Source organism: Phocoena phocoena, chromosome 11 (genome assembly GCF_963924675.1).
Source record: "Phocoena phocoena chromosome 11, mPhoPho1.1, whole genome shotgun sequence".
NCBI lineage: Eukaryota > Metazoa > Chordata > Mammalia > Artiodactyla > Phocoenidae > Phocoena > Phocoena phocoena.
Window position 1 is genome coordinate 38,267,225 of NC_089229.1, and position 22,395 is coordinate 38,289,619.

A 22,395-nucleotide genomic window follows, 5' to 3' on the forward strand; every position below is an offset into this window, starting at 1 on the left:
TTTATACCATATATTTATCAAACACATTTTACATATATTGTACAAAAGTAACATTTACTTCAGACCAATTCAAATCAATTTCAAATGATAAATACCTGAATAGTAGTATCTAAAATAATGAGTATGGGTTATCCTTTATTTATGTAATTAGAAACAAGATTTAAAATAATGTATGTATAACATAACAGGAAAGCAAAAAGTAGAGCTCACATCTCTCACTCAATTAAAATCTTAAATGTATCTGAAATATCACTTCAGAAAAGAAAGTAAATATTGACTTAAACTCTCCAAGTAAGTACCAAAATGCCAGGAGAGGGGGGAAATGTCTAAAGAGCATACTGTTGCTAAGTAATACAGCACTACAATTAATTTCAGTCATGTTAATTCAGTTTCCATAGAATTGGGTATAGATTAGAATTTAAAGAATGAATATGTATATAATGGTACTGAAAACTATGCATTTTAAGAAGAAATTTTGATTTTTAAGAGCAATAAAGCGAGAGAGAGGCATGGACATATATATACTACCAAATGTAAGGTAGATAGCTAGTGGGAAGCAGCTGCATAGCACAGGGAGATCAGCTCGGTGTTTTGTGACCGCCTGGAGGGGTGGGATAGGGAGGGTGAGAGGGAGGGAGACTCAAGAGGGAAGAGATATGGGAACATATGTATATGTATAACTGATTCACTTTGTTATAAAGCAGAAACTAACACTTGTAAAGCAATTATACTCCAATAAAGATGTAAAAAAACTAATTATTAAAGAATTTAGATAAGAAAATATGAGTAATATCACAGAAAAGATACAAATCTCATGTAATCTCAGTTTTTTCTTCTTTCGAAGCACAAGGCATCCGAGAGGTAAATGGATATTCCCTCTGAACATAAAATGCACTTTCTTTACCACTGAAATATTTGAATCCTTGAATCATTAAGGGGAATAACAGATTCTAAGTGAATTAAGGATATCCACAGAGAGATACATTTCAGCCATGGTTTTACCATTACAAAAGCATCAATTCACTCCAAATATAAGTATGGTTATCTGAAAAATAGCTGGAAAGCTTACCATGGTGAGAAATATGGATTCAGAGTATGAGATTAGAGACAGGCAGGATTAGCCAGGCTATTCAGTAATTTGAAAGAGTTTCATCACACATCCTTTTTCAGAAGCCATAGGGAGAGCTGAGTTCTCTCTTTGACTTCGCTGAGACTATAGGAGAGAACCTTTTAAAACTCTTAATGCTGTGGCTATTAGGCTATTAGTCTGAGAAAGATGCCTTGTCATAGAAACTTTACCCAACTGCATACTCCTGTCATTGGTCACAGGTCATTAGAACACTACAGTATAGCTAGTCCAATTCAGATCTCTAAAGCTATGAAATTAGCTAAAGCAACCTAATTGCATTATATCTGTTTCAAAACTTTCTTTTCAAGCATATTTTTAATAATATCTGCTGCCTTGTATGACTACTTTCTTACCCTGATCTTCACAGCAAAATAGTGCAGATAAGGATCTGCCTACAATAAGAAAAACCCCAATTATGTTCCATAAGTAACACAGAATCGAGGCAATTAATTACCTGGAAAATGCAGGTCAAACATAAATTTTGTCTTAAATATCTGGATATTTCAGTAAAAAGAAGATAGTCTTTATAAATTATCTGAATAACAAATTCAATAGTCCACCTCAGCATACATAGGTATAGTTTCCACATCTACTCCAGTTTATCTCCAGGGACAAAACAGTGCTAACAAAAATTTTTCAAATACTGATATGTCTTGTCTGTTTGGCGTTTGTAGTTTAGAGTTGTGGCTGATATTTTCATAACTATGGTAGAAAAATATCTGAGCACAGATAATCTTCAATTGAAGCTTCAACTTCTGGTACAAGTTAAGAATGTATCTTGGGTACATAAGAGATGGTCTGCCATAAAACTGAGAACCCAGAAGTAGGAAAAGGAAAGAGAAGTGATGCTGTTCCCAAGGATCCGACTCCACCCTCCTTGCTCTTATGCTGCTGCCAGATTGGCGGAAACACACAGAAACCTCTGGGCTGAGGCCTGAGCTCTCTGCTCTCTGAAGAGCCATCTCATGGGCAATCCTACAGTTTCTCCCATGCATAAGAAACCCAGCTTTGACGCTGCTGGAATCAGTTGTTACTCCTGGTTTTAGCTGGTTTAGTTTTAAAATGTCTGTTTTGTTCTTATTAGTTTAAAAATATTATAATAGGATTATGATGTGTTCCACTACAGCATTTTATTTCCATTTATAAAAGTATATGTTCTATATCTTGATTTTTCTCATGTTTAAACAATAATCTATACCATTATTTTCTTTTTAGTTGCCTAATTTGGATATAGCATATTTCTTCAGCCTTCCCTCTATAAATTAACATTTAGGTTGTTTCTCTTTTTTTTCATATTACTATCAGTGATGCAGTAATCATTCTTACTCAAATATCTTTCCATAACAATACTTTTATTTCTGCAGGTTAAATTCCCAATAGTGTGACTGAGTCAAATGGTTTTATAAAATTTTTATTTTAATGATAATTAATAAATCATTATTATCTGGAGTCACAGCAAGTGTGCAAACTTTCACCACCTGTCTGGATATTAATTTTCTTAATTTCTGCAAATTTAACTGACCAGAAACATTTATTTAATTTGCACATCTCTGACGATGAGTAAAATAGATTATCTTCTTATTGGTCATTTGCAGTCCAATTTTTGGAATAACTTATTCATACATTTTCTTTTATATATTTTATTTTAGTCTTTTAAATGGAATACAGTATATGTCAGGGAGTTAAGGAGGCACTGTTCTTTTATAGTGCTCCAAATTGAGAAAGATAGATACCTTCCCCACTCCTTCTGTATTTAGTGATGATATGTATACAATCAATATTCAACAAAATTCAGCAAAATTCTTTGAGCACCTATTGTATGTCAGGAACTATTAAGTGAGTAAGAGACAGGCCTTACCCTCAAAACAGAGAGACAAAGCAGTAAGTAATTATAAAACAACTCATTAATAACAGTGTGATCCCCTTAAGGGCAGTAATTTTTCCCCTAGTGGCTAAAAGCAAAGAAAAAGAGAAAGAATGAGTGAGGAAATTAATTGTGACCCAAAAGTAGAAAAGGAGAATAAAGCACAGCCCCCAGAGATGCAGGAAACTGTTCACTAGAAAGCAAGTTTGTGAGGTTTGAGAGTAGAATAGGGAGTTGAGGAGGGAAGAGGAAGAGAGAAGGCCCACCTGACAGAGCAGGTCTAACTCTTACATATCCAAAGTCATAAACTGTGTGGAAATGGGAGGACCATAAATGTCACACAATACTTAACCTATAAAGTAGATAACTTAGAAAATCAGCCAAACCGCCCACGCAGTGCAGATTTTCAAACTGAGGGAAAAAAAAAAACTTGGGGAGTCTTCAGTGCTATCATTTTACTGGCCTCTCACTGTTGTGGCCTCTTCCGTTGCGGAGCACAGGCCCCAGACATGCAGGCTCAGCGGCCATGGCTCACGGGCCCAGCCGCTCCACGGCATGTGGGATCTTCCCGGACCGGGGCACGAACCCGTGTCCCCTGCATCGGCAGACGGACCCCCAACCACCGCGCCACCAGGGAAGCCCTAAAGCCTTTTTGAATTTGAGAAATCAAAAGAATTTGAATGACTTTGAAATTATTCTGAATAAATATAAGATGGAGTTTTTCTGTTTGTCTACACTCATTGGTAACATCAAGAAAACATATTGGGATGAAATTAATGGAGTCTTTAAGATGAAGTTATTTCCTAGTTAATTTACACTTCTTTTCAAAAGACAGACCACATTTTGACATCTAGGGCATAAAGGAAATTCTAGAGCTTAAGAGCAGTTTCTTTGCTCTGCTTTACCAATTCCTTTGCTCATTTCTTATCATATCAAGACTATGGTAAGCAACAACTGCCTAAGAGGAACCATGAATATCAAAACCATATGGAAAGACTTAAACAAAAGTCCCCATTTCCCTAACTGTGAACATGAATGGTTTCCTAGACAAGGTATGAGACTCTTTGAAAGGTCATGGTCTCAATTCTAATCTTCATCATTTGGTATTTTGTTCCATGTGGGCAATCTAGCCTGATGATACACCCATTCCTGTACATTCCTATGAATTTATTTTTAAAACTTTAATCTGCTATTATCTAAATATTCTACACTAATCCTTTCACTCACTAAATACCACTCCCCCAAATAAAGAATTTCAACATGCATTTACTTGACTATCAAATCATTTTCTCTCTCACATGACCCAGCAACTTCACAAATTTTCCTACTCCAATGACACTGGTCTTCTATGTTGCAATTACTCTAGAATAGTTACTCTTCATAGATGGATTGAATCAGTAGGTTAATAATTACATATCAAAGAACCCCAAACTAGCATAAATAGCTGCATATTCTATGATCCTAAAGCTTTACTAGAATCTCAGAGAAAGTCTGAGTGGAAGTAGGGTATTCATTTATTGTTACTCTTATTCCTGTTGTCATCATTTGCTTGGCTGGTTGATTTCACTTGATTTGGTTTGACTTTGTTTTGCTTGTTTGCATTTAGCAGAAAAGACACATTTATAAGATTAGAGGAGAATGAGGTTGAAGCTCACTTATACACTTATAAACCATCCTCTTGAAGCCAACATAGGAATTAGGGTCCACAAGACAGGAGGAGGGACTGTACTTAAGCTGGAGGAGAAAGATTTCATCCCCTGAGGACAGACACAATCCCTCGGGCCAAAATAAAGCATTTGGATTTTATTCCAAGAGTAATGGAAAGTCTTTTGAATGTTTTCTCCTGGGTGTAATCTTTGGGTGAGTGATGAAAATAAAATTTAAAAATCCCATTCAATACTGAGATTCATTCTTCTCTCTCTCTAGATAGACACACACAGGGAGGGAGGGAGGGAGGGAAGGAGGGAAGGAGGGAAGGAGGGAAGGAAGGAAGGAGGGAGGGAGGGAAGGAGGGAGGGAGGGAGGGAGAGAGGGGGGGAGGGGGGGAGGGAGGGGGGAGGGGGGAGGGAGGGGGGAGGGAGAGAGAGAGAGAGTGAGCGGGAGAGAGAGAGAGCTCCTTATTCAAGCCTCAAGTCTCCATGTATCTGGCCTGCCCACCCCTCCAGTTTCATCTCTTTCCACTTTCCTCCTGTGCCACTACACTCAAGACACAGGGTCATCTTGCTGTTGCCCACACCAAGCTTCTTGCTGTTAACCACACTTGATGAAATTATTTGAGTTTCTACATCCAGTTAGTATACCCCTGGACTTTTCAGCTAAATATGTCATTATTTTCCTTAAGCCAATTTAGGTTGGGCGCAATCATTCGAAACTAAAAGAATCTTGGCTAACACCTATTTCCATTATTTAATAGCTTATCATATGCCTCGATCTTGAGTATTTCCACCATCATCATCACTCCTTGCTGAACAAGCCTGCTTTGTCCATTTACCATTGTAACTGTGAGGACCAGTTACTCAACTGGTTTACACATAAAACAGTATGATCATGCTCTCATTAAGGGATAAAGTCCATGAAACTATGCAGACCAATATCAAGCCAGTGATTTCTTTTTGGTAGAAATATGCCATATGAGTTGACGCACTAAGCTTAATTTATTATAACTCCATTAGTCTTTAATCACAAATGCTGTTATCAAACTAAGACTTTCCCAATCCTATAAACATACTGTTGAGTTTTTAGAACAAAGGGCAATTATAACACTTATTCCTAGTGATTTGGGGAAAGCATGATCTGAGAGTAATACAGATCTGGTTATGATCCTAGTTCTGTCATCTTCTAGTTCTGTAACCTTAATCAACACCTTAACCTCATCAAGACTTAATTTCCACAACTGTAAAATGGTGATAATACTCTTCACTTCAAGGTTTTGTCATGAAAAACAAGTGACAGGTAAGAAGCCAAGCACAGCATTTGTCCCAAAATGTTAACTATTCCACGATCCCTCTTGAGTCCTTTTCTTTAGCTCTCCAAGATATTTTGTTCCCCAATCACAATCTTTCCTAGCTTTGTACATTTCACAAATGGGATGAGAAGACCCCTGAAATTGAAGGTATAAAAACTCAAGATCCACAAAGGCAAAGTAAATGACTAAAATGATTGAGTTTAAAACAGAGTGTGGTGGGAACTGAGGTAAACTGCAAAGCAAATGCTCCACCTAAAGACCACCTCTATTTAATTCCCGCTGATTTATTTTCATGGGGAATATGGCAAAAGAATTCTGATTTTTGTAAGAAACAAAGGAAGTTGAAGTTTCACTAGATATCTACTCACTATACTGACAGAATTCTATTCAGAATTTATTAACAGTTTGCTGGTCCAGCAAAGCGTGGGTGGCCTACCAATAGCCTGCTTGTCGCCTCGGTACCCAAGCTTCATCCAAGTCATTCAGGAAAATGATTAGCAAAAAAAGAGCTGAGACAGAGTTCTTAATATCCCACTAGAAACCTCAGGTTAAATGATCAAAAGCACCCTTACACTCAACCATTCCATCTACCTGTGTTTGTATCTCCCACCATCCTAATCCTGCCCCACTATTTCATGTCTACAATGCTACTTATCAACTTCTTGATATAGTTCATTCATGCTGCCTCCAAGCCTTCATATACTGTTCCCACTGAGATGTTCTCCTGACTTATCAATCTGCCTTTACCAACTTCATTCCAAACGGGAGGTGAACTCAGGAAATTTGAAACAGCCCCCTCCCCATTCTGATTATTGATCTATATCATATGTTCAAACTATTAGGTAGTTTTAATAGAGTGAAAATCGTTTAGAAAAGTGGAAGAAATAGGACTAAGCGTATCTTTTTAGCATAATGAAAGCCATTTCCAAAGGTAAGCTTTTATGCTACAGGGGGAATCATTTGACCAGTGACATTTAATAAAATGCTGCAGTAAAACTGCTTTGACTTCCTAATATATTGCTCAGCACGTATTTTTAAGTTATCTCACATGGGCATATTTTATCTCTAATTAGTCTAAATTATTTTAAGGTTCTATATACTTTTTATCTCCCCACAGAGTTTAATAAACATTTGTCAGACTGACTGATTCAAAGTTACTTCTCATAACAACTACTAAGAAGACCAAGAAACATTTAAAGGCCAAGGTTTGTATATAAGCTAGAATTTTCAGCATCACTTTCATTCCACAGTCTTTTAGCTACACCTTATGGGCCACTCACTTAAAAGTTTTATAAACAAGGAAGAAAACTACTGTTAAATTTTACTGACATTATGAATTGGTAAACAAATCCAAGTTGAATTCAACTCTAAAATAAATAAATAAGTTGTATAATCAGTCTACTAGAATACCACACCTCAATCCGAAGTGTATTAAAAGAATAAGCTTAGAGAGCTCTAGTAGAAATTCATTTATTTAATGGTGGCCGCCCTAGGAATGAAAGGATTGCTTCTCATTTGAAACCATATAAACATAATTTACCAGTATTACTGAAGAAAAAGTGCTACTTAGATGACAAAAGTTATTTCACAAAGCAAACTTTAAAAGAAAACATTATTTTAAAATGCAATGGGTCAGGACTTCCCTGGTGGTACAGTGGTTAAGCATCCGCCTGCCAATGCAGCGGACACAGGTTTGAGCCCTGGTCCGGGAAGATCCCACATGCTGCAGAGCAACTAAATCCATGCACCACAACTACTGAGCCTGCGCTCTGGAGTCCGCGAGCCACAACTACTGAGCCCACACACCGCAACTACTGAAGCCTGTGCGCCTAGAGCCCGTGCTCCGCAATAAGAGAAGCCACTGCAATGAGAAGCCTGCACACTGCAATAAAGAGTAGCCCCACTCACAGCAACTAGAGAAAGCTTGCAAGCAGCAATGAAAACCCAACACAGCCAAAAATAAATAAATAAATAAACTTATAAAAAATGTAATGGGTTAAAGATTTCTGAACATGCCATCTACAAATCAAATGTGATTCACACAGCAGTGGTTATAAAATGATTGCACAGTAACCCTCGTGAGCTATTTTGTAAAGAAATACTCACGACAAAGGGAGGAGTCACCAGTATAACAAATATAACAGGTAACCTGCAATTTGCAGACATACTGAAAACAGCAAATATCCAAAGATGTTGTTTTTCAAAGAAGTTAGTAGTTATTGAAAGAACTAAAATAATGGAAATTGAGAACTGTGAGAGAAATATGGACCCCGAAACAGGAACTCTGCCAATAAAGATAGCCACCACTTATACAGTATTTTAAGAGAACAACACAGATAATTTAGTGGCTGTGCCATGACTCAAACCTATGTCTCTCTGACTCAGAATGCATGTCCATTATATGGTGATACATGCCTCCTTTTCTCTCCAGTAAAACTGATACAGCAAGAATTCAAAAAAAGCATTAGTGATTAGTGACAGTGATACGAAAGAACCCAGGATTATGACTATCCCTTTAACTACAGTGGTTCCAACAGGTATCTTAGGGAAGAAGATGCTAGAAACTTTAAACTATCTCTGTATATACTCCATTACCATTTATATATTTCAGTCTATTATAGATAATATTCTTTAAAATGTTAAGGTGTTTTTCCTTCTTTGTTTTTTCTTTGTAAGACCTAACTCTATTCAACTGAAGGTATTCATTGTCTGGAAAAGCATCACTACTCTTATGTCAGAAATGAAAAGCTAGTAAGTCTATATTAAGTTTTTAACTCTTAAAATATATTCTTCATTCATTCATCCATTCAACAAATATCTAGCTTCAATTATGAGCCAGGAAGTTTTCTGTTCCAGATACAGCAACTAACAAACCAGATCTTGAAGCAGATAGGATCTCAATCTCTTTCTGTCTCTCTCTTCTCTCGCCCTCTCCCTCCCAGTGTGTGTGTGTGTGTGTGTGTGTGTGTGTGTGTGTGTGTGTGCGTGTGCGTGTGCGTGTAAGATAAAGCGAAGTTCTACTGAGGAAAAAGTGTTTTTTACATTCTCTTTCCACATCGAGAGTCAATCCTGCATGATTTTAGACCGTAAAGTTTTATAGTAAGTCATGGTATAGAAAGGAAGAAGTATACGCAAAAAGAAAGCTTTCAACAGTCAAGAACAAGAAAAAGTTTTGCTCCACTAAGAAAAGGTGAGAGAAAGAACAGGACAAAGCCTTCAGACAGGAGTGTCCCGGGAACTTAAGTTGAGGGTAGTGTGGTGAAAACAAATAGGTTTGTGAAGGAAATACCAGTGTAGAGCTCCTTCTTCTCAGGATGGAAAGGAAAATGGCAAACCTCTTAGAAAATATGTCTTTCATATGGCATTCCTTATGTCTAGTAAGTAATTATGTCCAGTAATTACTTATGTCCCCGTAAGATCTAAGGGCTCTTCTAGGAGATCATCCAGAGCTAGGGAACAGTGTGGAAGTCATCTTCCCAGTCCTGCACACTACAGACTGGTTCAGAGAAAATGACCAAGAACATCTAGCTACCTGAGGGTTGAGACAGACATGCTGAGAGAGCCAGGGCACTAGAATAAGCCTGAGGCTGGATCAAGGCTAAAACAGAAAATAAAAACCTTGAAACTAGAAGCTATGATGGGAGATGGGTCCCAGGATGATTCCCAAAAGCCAGGTGAGAAGAGCTACTATATCCCAGACTTGAGATCCCCTCATCCTACTTTCAGTGAGCTTCCCCTGTATCTATAATCCATCTTAGGAAGAGAGACAAAAAACGGATATCAAAGGAGACAAAAAGCACTACTGGGGAGTTGAACCCACACAGCATGATCGCTGTGCGACAACTCCATACAGAGTAATGACATTGTTCTCACAAGTGGAGGGCTGGAACCCCAGCCAGAAAAGTCTTGATTCTCATTTTCATTATTTTTTTTCACTTTCAATTTTATTTCTAACTTAGCAAAATGGTGTCAAAAATCTCAGAGTTATCACCCTTTGATTCAAAAATCTAGAAGTCGAGATTGGTTCAAAATGGCAGAGTAAAAGGACATGCTCTCATTCCCTCTTTGGAGAACACCAGAATGCAAAGACAAAGGAGAAGCTCAGTGAGATGGTAGGAGGGGCGCTATCACAATAAAATCAAATCCCATAACTGCTGGGTGGGTGACTCACAAACTGGAGAACACTTATGCCACAGAAGTCCACCCACTGCAGTGAAGGTTCTGAGCCACACGTCAGGCTTCCCAACCTGGGGACGTGGCAACGGGAGGAGGAATTCCTAGAGAATCAGACTTTGAAGGCTAGCGGGATTTGATTGCAGGACTTCGGCAGGATTGGGGGAAACAGAGACTCCACTCTTGGAGGGCACACACCAAGTAGTGTGAGCATCGGGACCGAGGGGAAGGAGCAGTGACCCCAAAGGAGATTGAACGAGACCTACCTGCTAGTGTTGGAGGGTCTCCTGCAGAGGCATGGGTCAACTCTGGCTCAACAAGGGACAAGGACACTGGCAGCAGAAGTTCTGGGAAGTACTCCTTGGCGTGAGCCCTCCCAGAGTCCCCCATTAGCCCCATCAAAGAGCCCGGGTAGGCTCCAGTGTTGGGTCGCCTCAGGTCAAACAACCAACAGGGAGGGAACCCAGCCCCACCCATCAGCAGACAAGCAGATTAAAGTTTTACTGAGCTCTGCCCACCAGAGCAACAGTCAGCTCCACCCATCACCAGTCCCTCCCATCAGGAAACTTCCACAAGCCTCTTGGATAGCCTCATCCACCAGAGGGCAGATAGCAGAAGCAAGCAGAACCACAATCCTGCAGCCTGTGTAACAAAAACCACATTCACAGATAGACAAGATGAAAAGGCAGAGGGCTATGTACCAGATGAAGGAACAAGATAAAACCCCAGAAAAACAACTAAATGAAGTAGAGATAGGCAACCTTCCAGAAAAATAATTCAGCATACTGATAGTGAAGATGATCCAGGATCTCAGAAAAACAATGGAGGCAAAGATCAAGAAGATGCAAAAAATGTTTAACAAAGAACTAGAAGAATTAAAGAACAAACACAGATGAACAATACAATAACTGAAATGAAAACTACACTAGAAGGAATCAATAGCAGAATAACTGAGGCAGAAGAACGGATAAGTGACCTGGAAGACAGAACGGTGGAATCCACTGCTGCAGAACAGAATAAAGGAAAAAGAATGAAAAGAAATGAAGACAGCCTAAGAGACCTCTGGGACAACATTAAATGCAACAACATTCACATTATAGGGGTCCCAGAAGAAGAAGAGAGAGAGAAAGGACCCAAAAAAATATCTGAAGAAAATATAGTTGAAAACTTCCCTATCATGAGAAAGGAAACAGCCACCCAAGTCCAGGAAGTGCAGAGAGTCCCATATAGGATAAACCCAAGGAGAAACACACCAAGACACATACTAATCAAATTGGCAAAAATTAAAGACAAAGAAAAATTATTGAAAGCAGCAAGGGAAAAACGAGAAATAACATACAAGGGAACTCCCATAAGGTTGACAGCTGATTTCTCAGCAGAAACTCTACAAGCCAGAAGGGAGTGGCATGATATACTTAAAGTGATGAAATGGAAGAAACTACAACCAAGATTACTCTAATTGGCAAGGATCTCATTCAGATTCGATGGAGAAATCAAAAGCTTTACAGACAAGCAAAAGCTAAGAGAATTCAGCACAACCAAACCAGCTCTACAATAAATGCTAAAGGTACTTCTCTAAGTGGGAAACACAAGAGAAGAAAAGGACCTTCAAAAACAAACCCCCCCAAAATTAAGAAAATGGTATTAGGAACATACATATCGATAATTACCTTAAACGTGAATGGATTAAATGCTCCAACCAAAAGACACAGACTGGCTGAATGTATATAAAAGACCCATATATGTGCTGTCTACAAGAGACACACTTCACACCTATGGACACATACAGACTGAAAGTGAAGGGATGGAAAAAGATATTCCACGCAAATGGAAATCAAAAGAAAGCTGGAGTAGCTATACTCATATCAGATAAAAGACTTTAAAATAAAGAATGTTACAAGAAACAAGGAAGGACACTACGTAATGATCAAGGGATCAATCCAAGAAGAAGATATAACAATTATAAATATTTAAGCACCCAACATAGGAGCACCTCAATATATAAGGCAACTGCTAACAGCTATAAAAGAGGAAATCGACAGTAACACAATACTAGTGGGGGACTTTAACACCTCACTTACACCAATGGACAGACAATCCAGACAGAAAATTAATAAGAAAACACAAGCTTTAAATGACACAATAGACCAGATAGATTTAATTGATATTTATAGGACATTCCATCCAAAAACAGCAGATTACACTTATTTCTCAAGTGCGCATGGAACACTCTCCAGGATAGATCACATCTTGGGTCACAAATCAAGCCTCAGTAAATTTAAGAAAATTGAAATCATATCAAGCATCTTTTCTGACCACAACGCTATGAGATTAGAAATGAATTACAGGGAAAAAAACGTAAAAAACACAAACATATGGAGGCTAAACAATATGTTACTAAATAACCAAGAGATCACTGAAGAAATCAAAGAGGAAATCAAAAAATACCTACAGACAAGTGACAACGAAAACACGACGATCCAAAACCTATGGGATGCAGCAAAAGCAGTTCTAAGAGGGAAGTTTATAGCTATGAAAGCCTACCTAAAGAAACAAGAAAAATCTCACACAATCTAACCTTACACGTAAAGGAACTAGAGAAAGAAGAACAAACAAATCCCAAAGTTAGCAGAACAAAAGAAATCATAAAGATCAGAGCAGAAATAAATGGAACAGAAACAAAGAAAACAATAGCAAAGATCACTAAAAGCTGGTTCTTTGAGAAGGTAAACAAAATTGATAAACCATTAGCCAGACTCATCAAGAAAAAGAGGGAGAGGACTCAAATCAATAAAATTAGAAACGAAAAAGGAGAAGTTACAACGGACACCGCAGAAATACAAAGCATCCTAAGAGACTACTACAAGCAACTCTATGCCAATAAAATGGACAACCTGGAAGAAATGGACAAATTCTTAGAAAGGTATAACCTTCCAAGGCTAAACCAGGATGAAATAGAAAATATGAACAAACCAATCACAAGTAGTGAAATTGAACTGTGATTAAAAATCTTCCAACAAACAAAAGCCCAGGAACAGATGGATTCACAGGTAAATACTATCAAACATTTAGAGAAGAGCTAACACCCATCCTTCTCAAACTCTTCCAAAAAACAGCAGAAGAAGGAACACTCCCAAACTCATTCTACGAGGCCACCATCACCCTGATACCAAAACCAGACAAAGATACTACAAAAAAAGAAAATTACAGACCACTATCACTGATGAATATAGATGCAAAAATCCTCAACAAAATACTAGCAAGCAGAATCCAACAGCACATTAAAAGGATCATACACCATGATCAAGTGGGATTTATCCCAGAGATGCAAGGATTCTTCAATATACGCAAATCAATCAATGTGACACACCATATTAACAAATTGAAGAATAAAAACCATATGATCATCTCAATAGATGCAGAAAAAGCTTTTGACAAAATTCAACACCCATTTATGATAAAAGCTCTCCAGAAAGTGGGCATAGAGGGAACCTACTTCAACATAATAAAGGCCATATACGACAAACCCACAGCAAACATTCTCAGTGGTGAAAAACTGAAAGCATTTCCTCTAAGATTAGGAACAAGACAAAGATGTCCACTCTCACCACTATTATTCAACACAGTTTTGGAAGTCCTAGCCACAGCAATCAGAGAAGAAAAAGAAATAATACAAATTGGAGAAGTAAAACTGTCACTGTTTGCAGATGACATGATACTATACAAACAGAATCCTAAAGATGCCACCAGAAAACTACTAGAGCTAATCAATGAATTCGGTAAAGTTGCAGGATACAAAATTAATGCATAGAAATCTCTTGCATTCCTATAGGCTAATGATGAAAAATCTGAAAGAGAAATTAAGGAAACACTCCCATTTACCACTGCAACAAAAAGAATAAAATACTTAGGAATAAACCTACCTAGGGAGACAAAAGACCTGTATGCATAAAACTATAAGACACTGATGAAAGAAATTAATGATGATGCCAACAGATGGAGAGATATACCATGTTCTTGAATTGGAAGAACCAATATTGTGAAAATGACTATATGACCCAAAGCAATCTACAGATTCAATGCAATCCCTATCAAATTACCAATAGCATTTTTTACAGAACTAGAACAAATCATCTTAAAATTTGTATGGAGACACAAAAGACCCCGAATAGCCAAAGGAGTCTTGAGGGAAAAAAACGGAGCTGGAGGAATCAGACTCCCTGACTTCAGACTATACACAAAGCTACAGTAGTCAAGATAATATGGTACTGTCACAAAAACAGAAATATAGATCAGTGGAACAGGATAGAAAGCCCAGAGATAAACCCACGCACATATGGTCAACTAACCTATGACAAAGGAGACAAGGATATACAATGGAGAAAAGACAGTCTCTTCAATAAGTGGTGCTGGGAAAACTGGACAGCTACATGTAAAAGAATAAAATTAGAACACTCCCTAACACCATACACAAAAATACACTCAAAATGGATTCATAACCTAAAGGTAAGACTGGTCACTATAAAACTCTTAGAGGAAAACATAGGAAAAACTCTTTGACATAAATCACAACAAGATATTTTTTGATCCACCTCCTAGAGTAATGGAAATAAAACCAAAAATAAACACATGGGACCTAATGAAACTTAAAAGCTTCTGCACAGCAAAGGAAACCATAAACAAGACAAAAAGACAATCCTCAGATGGGAGAAATTATTGGCAAATGAATCATCGGACAAAGGATTAATCTCCAAAATATATAAATAGATCATGCAGCTCAATAACCAAAAAACAAACAACCCAATCCAAAAATGGGCAGAAGACCTAAATAGACATTTATCCAAAGAAGATATACAGATGGCCAAGAAGCACATGAAAAGCTGCTCAGCATCACTAATTATTAGAGAAATGCAAATCAAAACTACAATGAGGTATCACCTCACACCAGTTAGAATGGGCATTATCAGAAAATCTACAAACAACAAATGCTGGAAAGGGTGTGGAGAAAAGGGAACCCTCTTGCACTGTTGGTTGGCATGTAAATTGATACAGCCACTATGGAGAACAGTATGGAGGTTCCTTAAAAAACTAAAAATAGAATTACCATATGACCCAGCAATCCCACTACTGAACATATACCCTGAGAAAACCATAATTCAAAAAGAGTCGTGTACCACAATGTTCATTGCAGCACTATTTACAATAGCCAGGTCATGGAAGCAACCATAATGCCCATCGACAGACGAATGCATAAAGAAGGTGTGGTACATATATACAATGGAATATTCCTCAGCCATAAAAAGGAACAAAATTGGGTCATTTGTAGGGACGGGGATGAATCTAGAGACTGTCATACAGAGTGAGGTAAGTCAGAAATAGAGAAACAAATATTGAATATTAACGCATATATGTGGAACCCAGAAAATGTTACAGATGATCCGGTTTGCAGAGCAGAAATTGAGACACAGATGTATAGAACAAACGTATGGACAGCAAGAGGGGCAAGCAGCTGATGGGTGGGGGTGGGGGTGTGATGAATTGGGAGATTGGGATTGACATGTATACACTCATGTGTATAAAATGGATGACTAATAAGAAAATAAACATTAAAAAAAAGAAAGAAAAAAAATCTAGAAGTCATCATTGATTCCATTGATTTCTTTTTTTTTTCGTTCTCACAGCCAATCCATTCACCAAATCTTATCAACTCTTCTTCCTAAATGTTATAAAAAGCTGCCCACTTCTTTCCTTCATCCCAGCATCATCCATGGCCCAGACTCCTTATCTCCTACCTAGTAACACTGTTAACACTTTTGCCTCCTGCAATTCATTCTCCATAAAGTATCCAAGGTGCTTGATATTCTCTAGTAAGTCCCATTACAACTGAAATGAAAACAAAATCCTTACAGTGGCTTAGCTCCCGACCTTTTTTGGCCTCCTACCCTCCAGGATAACTCTCCTCTGTCTCTCTCTCCAGCAACACTGACCTCCTCTATGGTCTTCAAAACGACAAGTGTGTCCCCCACCGAGCCTATGCGGTTGATGTTCCCTCCTCCTGCAGATCTTCTCTTGACGAGAAGCTCCTTCTTGGCATTCAGACCACAACCCAATGCCACTTCTTCAAAGAGGACTTCCAAAGCACCCTATGAACAGTAGCCTTCTTTCCCCCAATTTCCCCTCATTTTTAAATTTCTGGGTATATAATCCACTTATCTCTTTAGAATATGAGCTCCTTAAGGGCAGGGGCCTTGTTCACAGGTAAATAGATACTCTATCAATATTACTGAATGAAGGAATGAAAAACTGAATCGATAAATGAATGAGCAGGGTAACAGAGGGGAATGGTTACCTTCTTCTCACTGCTTCTCTTCCCACTAACATCCCTCATGTCACTCCCAATTTTGCCAAAGAGTAAGCAAAATGACTACTTATCAGGCAATGAATAATACAGGACATGTCCTAAGGAGCAGTATGCAAAGGGTATAAACAGGCATTGGGGGGGCAGGAAATCTTAATTTAGGAAAGAGAAGAATAGACTTTTTAAAAACACCATAGCCTCTTACTCAATGATGAACCTTCCAAGTGAGGAATACAAAAGTAAGAAATGCCTATGTTCTATAAAGCATTATGTAAATTGTATTTCCTGAGTTGAAATATTTAAAATACACTAGGAAATACGTTATTGAATGGTGAATCCTTTTACAAGGATTTATATTAGATCAAAGTAAGCATTTTTATCTGTTGAGCTTTCATGAAGCAATATAGCCATGTTGTTAATTGATGAGAAGCACTATAGGATTACATCTTTTTCATGATTGACTCATAAATAGGCAATTAGGGTAAAGGTGATCAGTAAAAAATAAATATACTGCTTACATCTCAATAGAAAATTGACCTTAAATAATAGATTTCTGGAGAAATATCTTTTAGTTAAATTTTAGTTTAATTATTCTGCTCAAGGAAACTTAAAGAGACAGTGGCATAGAGAATATTGGAGTAAAACTGAAAGCCTCTGTATTCACTTGTAGTCACATAAGCTGACCAGTCCATGACTCTGAAGAGCAGAATTTTAGTATAATTGCACATAATACACATTTTTTTGTTTTGGTTACAAAAATCATTATCTGACTATGCTTGGACCTCTATGTAATATAGGAAAAAGTTGTTTCTTAATAAAGGCATATTAACTAGTCTATTAACAATCAGATTCCTAATGTACCTTCACAATCTGAAATTTAAAAACTGCATTCCTATTATGTTACAGATTAATACTTGTTCTCAGAACTATCTCCAAAAAAGAAAAAAATTCTTACCAGACATAAACTGTGTAATACAGGATAATTCCATTTGGCTCCAGGGGTGGTTGCCATGACAACTTTACCGTGACACCAGACAACTGTTTTAGAGAGAAGTCTTGTGGGGGAGAATCAGGAGCTGAAAAGTTAGAAAATATGATAATGCATTTTATTAAACATATATAAGAAAAAGTTAAAATAGAAATGCACAAAATTTTTATTATGAACTTTCTGGTAAATGAATCAGGTACAGTGCCTTTCTCCACGGGCTTGAGAGACTGTTTACTTTCAAAATGAGATGATAAAAGAAGATTTTGCATGGTGGTGTTAGAACATCTGTTTCTGTGATTCAATGGAAAAAAATATTTCATGAGAAAAAAAGAACAAGGGCTATGTCACTGTGATTTACTTACTGTTCAAGTACATCTTGGTAAATTATCATCCTCTAATAAACATAAAACTATTGGTTGGGGTGAATAAATATACAATAAAAGAGCTCCACAAACAATAAAAAGAGATGGGGGAAAAACATGCATCCAAGAAGTGGGAAAGTGATAAGTATAACACTGTGAGAGCAATTAAAATGACGGACCTCACAAATGAAAACTACATTCCTCAATTTCAGTAGTGTCATTAAACTGCAAAATAATATCAAAATCTGTTGAGTCTTCAAAATTGAATGGGTTACAAAGGAAATGCCAATGTAGCACATAAACAAGAATATAGACATTTTAGGGTCTACTTCTAACTGTGCTATAATAGTGTAAGAATTTAAATATTTTAGCCATTCTGAATTGAATAAACACTAAAAAAATTACTGTAAACTAATTAGCAAGTTTATATTTCCACTTAGATAAAACATTTAGAATGGCACTTCTCAGATTCTTTATAACAGCATAGTAATGTCTTAGAATATTAACACAATTTTTCTGCATGTAAAAGAGTATAAATTACTACAATTTTGATCATTGTTTTAGTTATGCATGGAAAGTGGACTCATAGCTAATTGAAATTCCAAGAATTTATTCAGATCTTTGAACAATGTTATAGATTAGTATTTGTGCAAATCACTTTTTCCAATAACTTGGAGAAAATGCTGCCTGAATTATTATATTTTCTTTCTGATTTTCTGAGTAATCCCCACTATAGTGTACACATACGTGTGTGTGTTTTCATTATTTTGGTAACAACAGTTTTTTTTTAAAAATTTATTGAACAGAGAAAAGCTTTATGAGTTCTATAGAATAAGTGACAGCTAATTTATATTTTCAGTTGGTATTCTCACCGGCACTATAATAAAAATGCTAACAAATACTGATTATCACAAGAATCCATATATCATTTGGAGATGTTTCCCAAAATATGAATTACCTCTAACCAAGAACTCTCTTTCATCTGTCAAAACAAAAACCTAGAATACTTTTTTCTGAATATCATTGCAAAACTTAACTTTTGTTTATTATTGGAAAAAAACAATTTTAATCAAAACTAGTAGTGATACAGAATATTATATGAGCATTTTTCTTCTATAATATGCTTTAAGATGTTTATGTGGAATATCAGTTTTTGGTGTTTTATATTTAATCTTCAATATAGTCTTGGGTTTTTTTTATGTAAAACATTTTATTGCTAAATAAATGTAATTAACACGCCTTTTTTTTTTTTTTTTTTTGCAGTACGCGGGCCTCTCACTGTTGTGGCCTCTCCCGTTGCCGAGCACAGGCTCCGGACGTGCAGGCTCAGCGGCCATGGCTCACGGGCCCAGCCGCTCCGTGGCATGTGGGATCTTCCCAGACTGGGGCGCGAACCCATGTCCCCTGCAATGGCAGGTGGATTCTCAACCACTGCGCCACCAGGGAAGCCCTAACGTGCCTTTTTAAATAAAATACTGAATATCTACTACAGCAGACTAAGTTTCAATCATTTTAGCATTTGTTAAAATAACCTTTGTACTCAGAATTGCAGTTTTAAAAAATGAAATTGGAAAAATTAGATTAAATAAATGCAATATCTTTTGCAATCTATCCAAGTCATCAAGACAGAGCACATGAGGACAGATAAGGGTCTTCCTAAGGCTCTTACTCACTCTGCTTGGTATGATCTTTCCTATCCCTCACCCTTCCTCTACTCGTCTGTCTTCAGGTCACAGTTTAAACATAACTTAATCAGCTACATTTTCCTGGATGCTTCAGAGTAGCTAAAGTTCCTTGGTTTTGGTCCTGGTGAACACTTAAACCAGTAATTAGAATAATAAAAATTACTTGTCTACACATTTGTCAAATTTAGATCTCTTCTGCTGAACTTCAAGCTCCATGAAAGCAAGGAGCTCCTACTACCCAATAAAGCAAAGCTTTTCAGCCTTTATCCATTCTAGATTTGCTATAATTTTTCTAAAAGAGGTCTTGTTCTTCACCCTATTCCATAGCAATTATATCAATAACTGGGCCAAGGACTTAGATGGAAGTTTACCATGACTGCATTTTTAACAGCCCAGGTAATTTGGATGCATAGTATAATTTGCAACTATTGACTTGAGTGGTAATAAACTCTGCCTGTTCAAAATATATGTTCACTACTGGTCTAGGGTCCTTCATATAAGACCTCAGATTCTTACTATAGGGACTATTTCATTAGATTGGAAATAAAGAGGGTACTATGTCTATTAGGGCATTGCTAAAATGATTTAATACATCTTTCTTAGACATTACTAAGAAAGAAGGAGAGCTAACCTTCTTCCCTAGCCTTTAGCCATGGTCTCTTTGGAAGAACTTTTTTATTTGGTTAATTTTCACTTTGAGAGCAAGAAGAATCTATGAAAAAAATGAAAATTTGGACAGGTGAGTTTTTCTGAAGTAGAGGAAATAACTAAGGAACGTAGAAAGTGGAAAGTAGAGGCAATAACTAAGGAAGACTAACCCATGAGAAGACTTAGAAACTGGGGCAACCAGTTCTATGTTTCTAGAAATGGGGGTAGAAGCTAAGATCTACCAGTTTCTGACCCTGGTAGATCACCTTAACAGGATGCTTTGGTGAAGTATTTTGGTGGAGGGGAAAACATAGAGGGACCTGAAACGGGGGAAGAGGGCTTCTGAAGACTTTATTACTCGGAGTAAAGTAAGAAAAATGCAGAGAAAAGCCTTTCTTCTTCTAGAAGTAAGTAACATACATTTTGTCCTGGTGAATGACTAGAATCCGAACCACAGAGTGCAGCTTCCTGTGAAGCTGGGGAAACCTGAGAGGGTGAAAAAAGATATTCTCCAAGCGCGTTACATCCAGACCTGGCCCTCTTCGCAACGGGACCTTCTCTTACAGAAGAGAAGTAACATTCTCAAAATACCCAATGTAAAAAACACAAAACGTAAATCCAAATTCCAAATATATCTCTCAAAAGTAATTTTCTTAGAATGATATATGCCTGTAACTTGGTGAAGTAGTATTGTAAAGTGGTCTCAGTAGTAAAGTGGATTTTATTCAGGTTAGGAAAATGTACGTTTAGATATTCAATATGAAGGCTATTAACATTCAGGAATAGCATCTTGGCAAATTATGTAGAGAAATCTGGAAAATTGTCTGAAGTCATTAGCAAGCTAATCCTAACAACAATAAAAAATGCTGCAGGGGCTTCCCTGGTGGCGCAGTGGTTGAGAGTCCGCCTGCCGATGCAGGGGACGCGGGTTCGTGCCCCGGTCCGGGAAGATCCCACATGCCGCGGAGCGGCTAGGCCCGTGAGCCGTGGCCGCTGAGCCTGCGCGTCCGGAGCCTGTGCTCCGCAAAGAGAGAGGCCACAACGATGAGAGGCCCGTGTACCGCAAAAAAAAAAAAAAAAAAAAAAAAAAAAAAAAAATGCTGCAGGTTGACATAACAGAATCTACTACAAAACTTACGTAAATGTCTACTCTTACGAATGTTAAAGTTGAAAAACACAGTCATAACATATCCTGATTGACGTTCAAACTATTCGCACCAAGATGTTAGCCTTAAAAATTCCCATGGAAAAAATATTACTGATTTTTTTTTTTTTTTTTTTTTACAGAGCATGGATGACTTCAGAATTTTTAAAAAATGCATTTTATATATCTGATTTTACTGAACATAAATCTGACTCTGCAAGCTTCTTTTAAACCATGACAATGAAATCTCTGTAGAAAGCTGGTGCAGCACACAAGTGCTACCCAAGGCTGGAGAATTCTTATGTTGTATCTTCATTCTGTATACATGTTTTTTGAAGTGTGATGGATTCAAAATATATCACTATTCACTGCTATATTTACCATCTTCTTCAGTCAGCACACTTATGGGTGCACTCCGAACTCCTTCACCTTTGAGTGTACTAGCTGACACCTCAATTATATATTGTGTATACTTCTTCAGTCCTAAATAGAAATAAAATAGATAAGACTTACAAAATGGCCCTTAATTATATGCAAGAAGCAAGCTATGAAATGTCTCTTAACACTCTTTCAAAAGTAAAAACTAAATGAAAATGTAGTTCTTGGAATAGTAACTCCTATTATGCAGACAAAATATTAAAAAATGTAGAAAAAACTGACTTAGAGTAGTCTTTCACATGACCCGCCATAAGCTTCTAGTTTATTTACCAGAAGGCCAGAATTGTCACACCCTGTATAAAGCTAATCACACTCACCATTTCTAATATAACAACAAGCTAATATTTTGTGGCCACTCTGTCAATATAAATGTAAATATCCAATATTATATATATTTTTACCTTTAATGTTCTGGGTCAAAGAGGTTGTATTTATAGTTCTTTCCTCGTTTCCATTACTTTTCTTGAGATAAATTGTATATTTTTGTATAATTCCATTGGGACTATTTGGGGGAAGAAATGATAGCTCAATCTCTCCAGAGGAAATATTTTTGTAAGTAATATTTTCTGGTGCACTATCAGGCACTGAAAAAAACAAAAAGATACATGCATAAAACAATTCCACCCTAATAGTGCATTCTG

General features: G+C 37.2%; 1 protein-coding gene across 1 annotated transcript in view; it reads right to left on the minus strand.

The window, feature by feature from the left end:
* Window positions 1-22,395, minus strand: part of PTPRQ (protein tyrosine phosphatase receptor type Q) — a 196,363-nt gene that overhangs the window by 135,324 nt on the left and 38,644 nt on the right. The window contains exons 15-17 of the mRNA XM_065887336.1: window positions 22,156-22,338; window positions 21,698-21,799; window positions 17,445-17,565 (exon numbers count right to left, since the gene is read on the minus strand). Of these exons, the coding sequence (XP_065743408.1) occupies window positions 17,445-17,565; window positions 21,698-21,799; window positions 22,156-22,338 (406 nt within the window). The remainder of the gene's footprint in view (window positions 1-17,444; window positions 17,566-21,697; window positions 21,800-22,155; window positions 22,339-22,395) is intronic.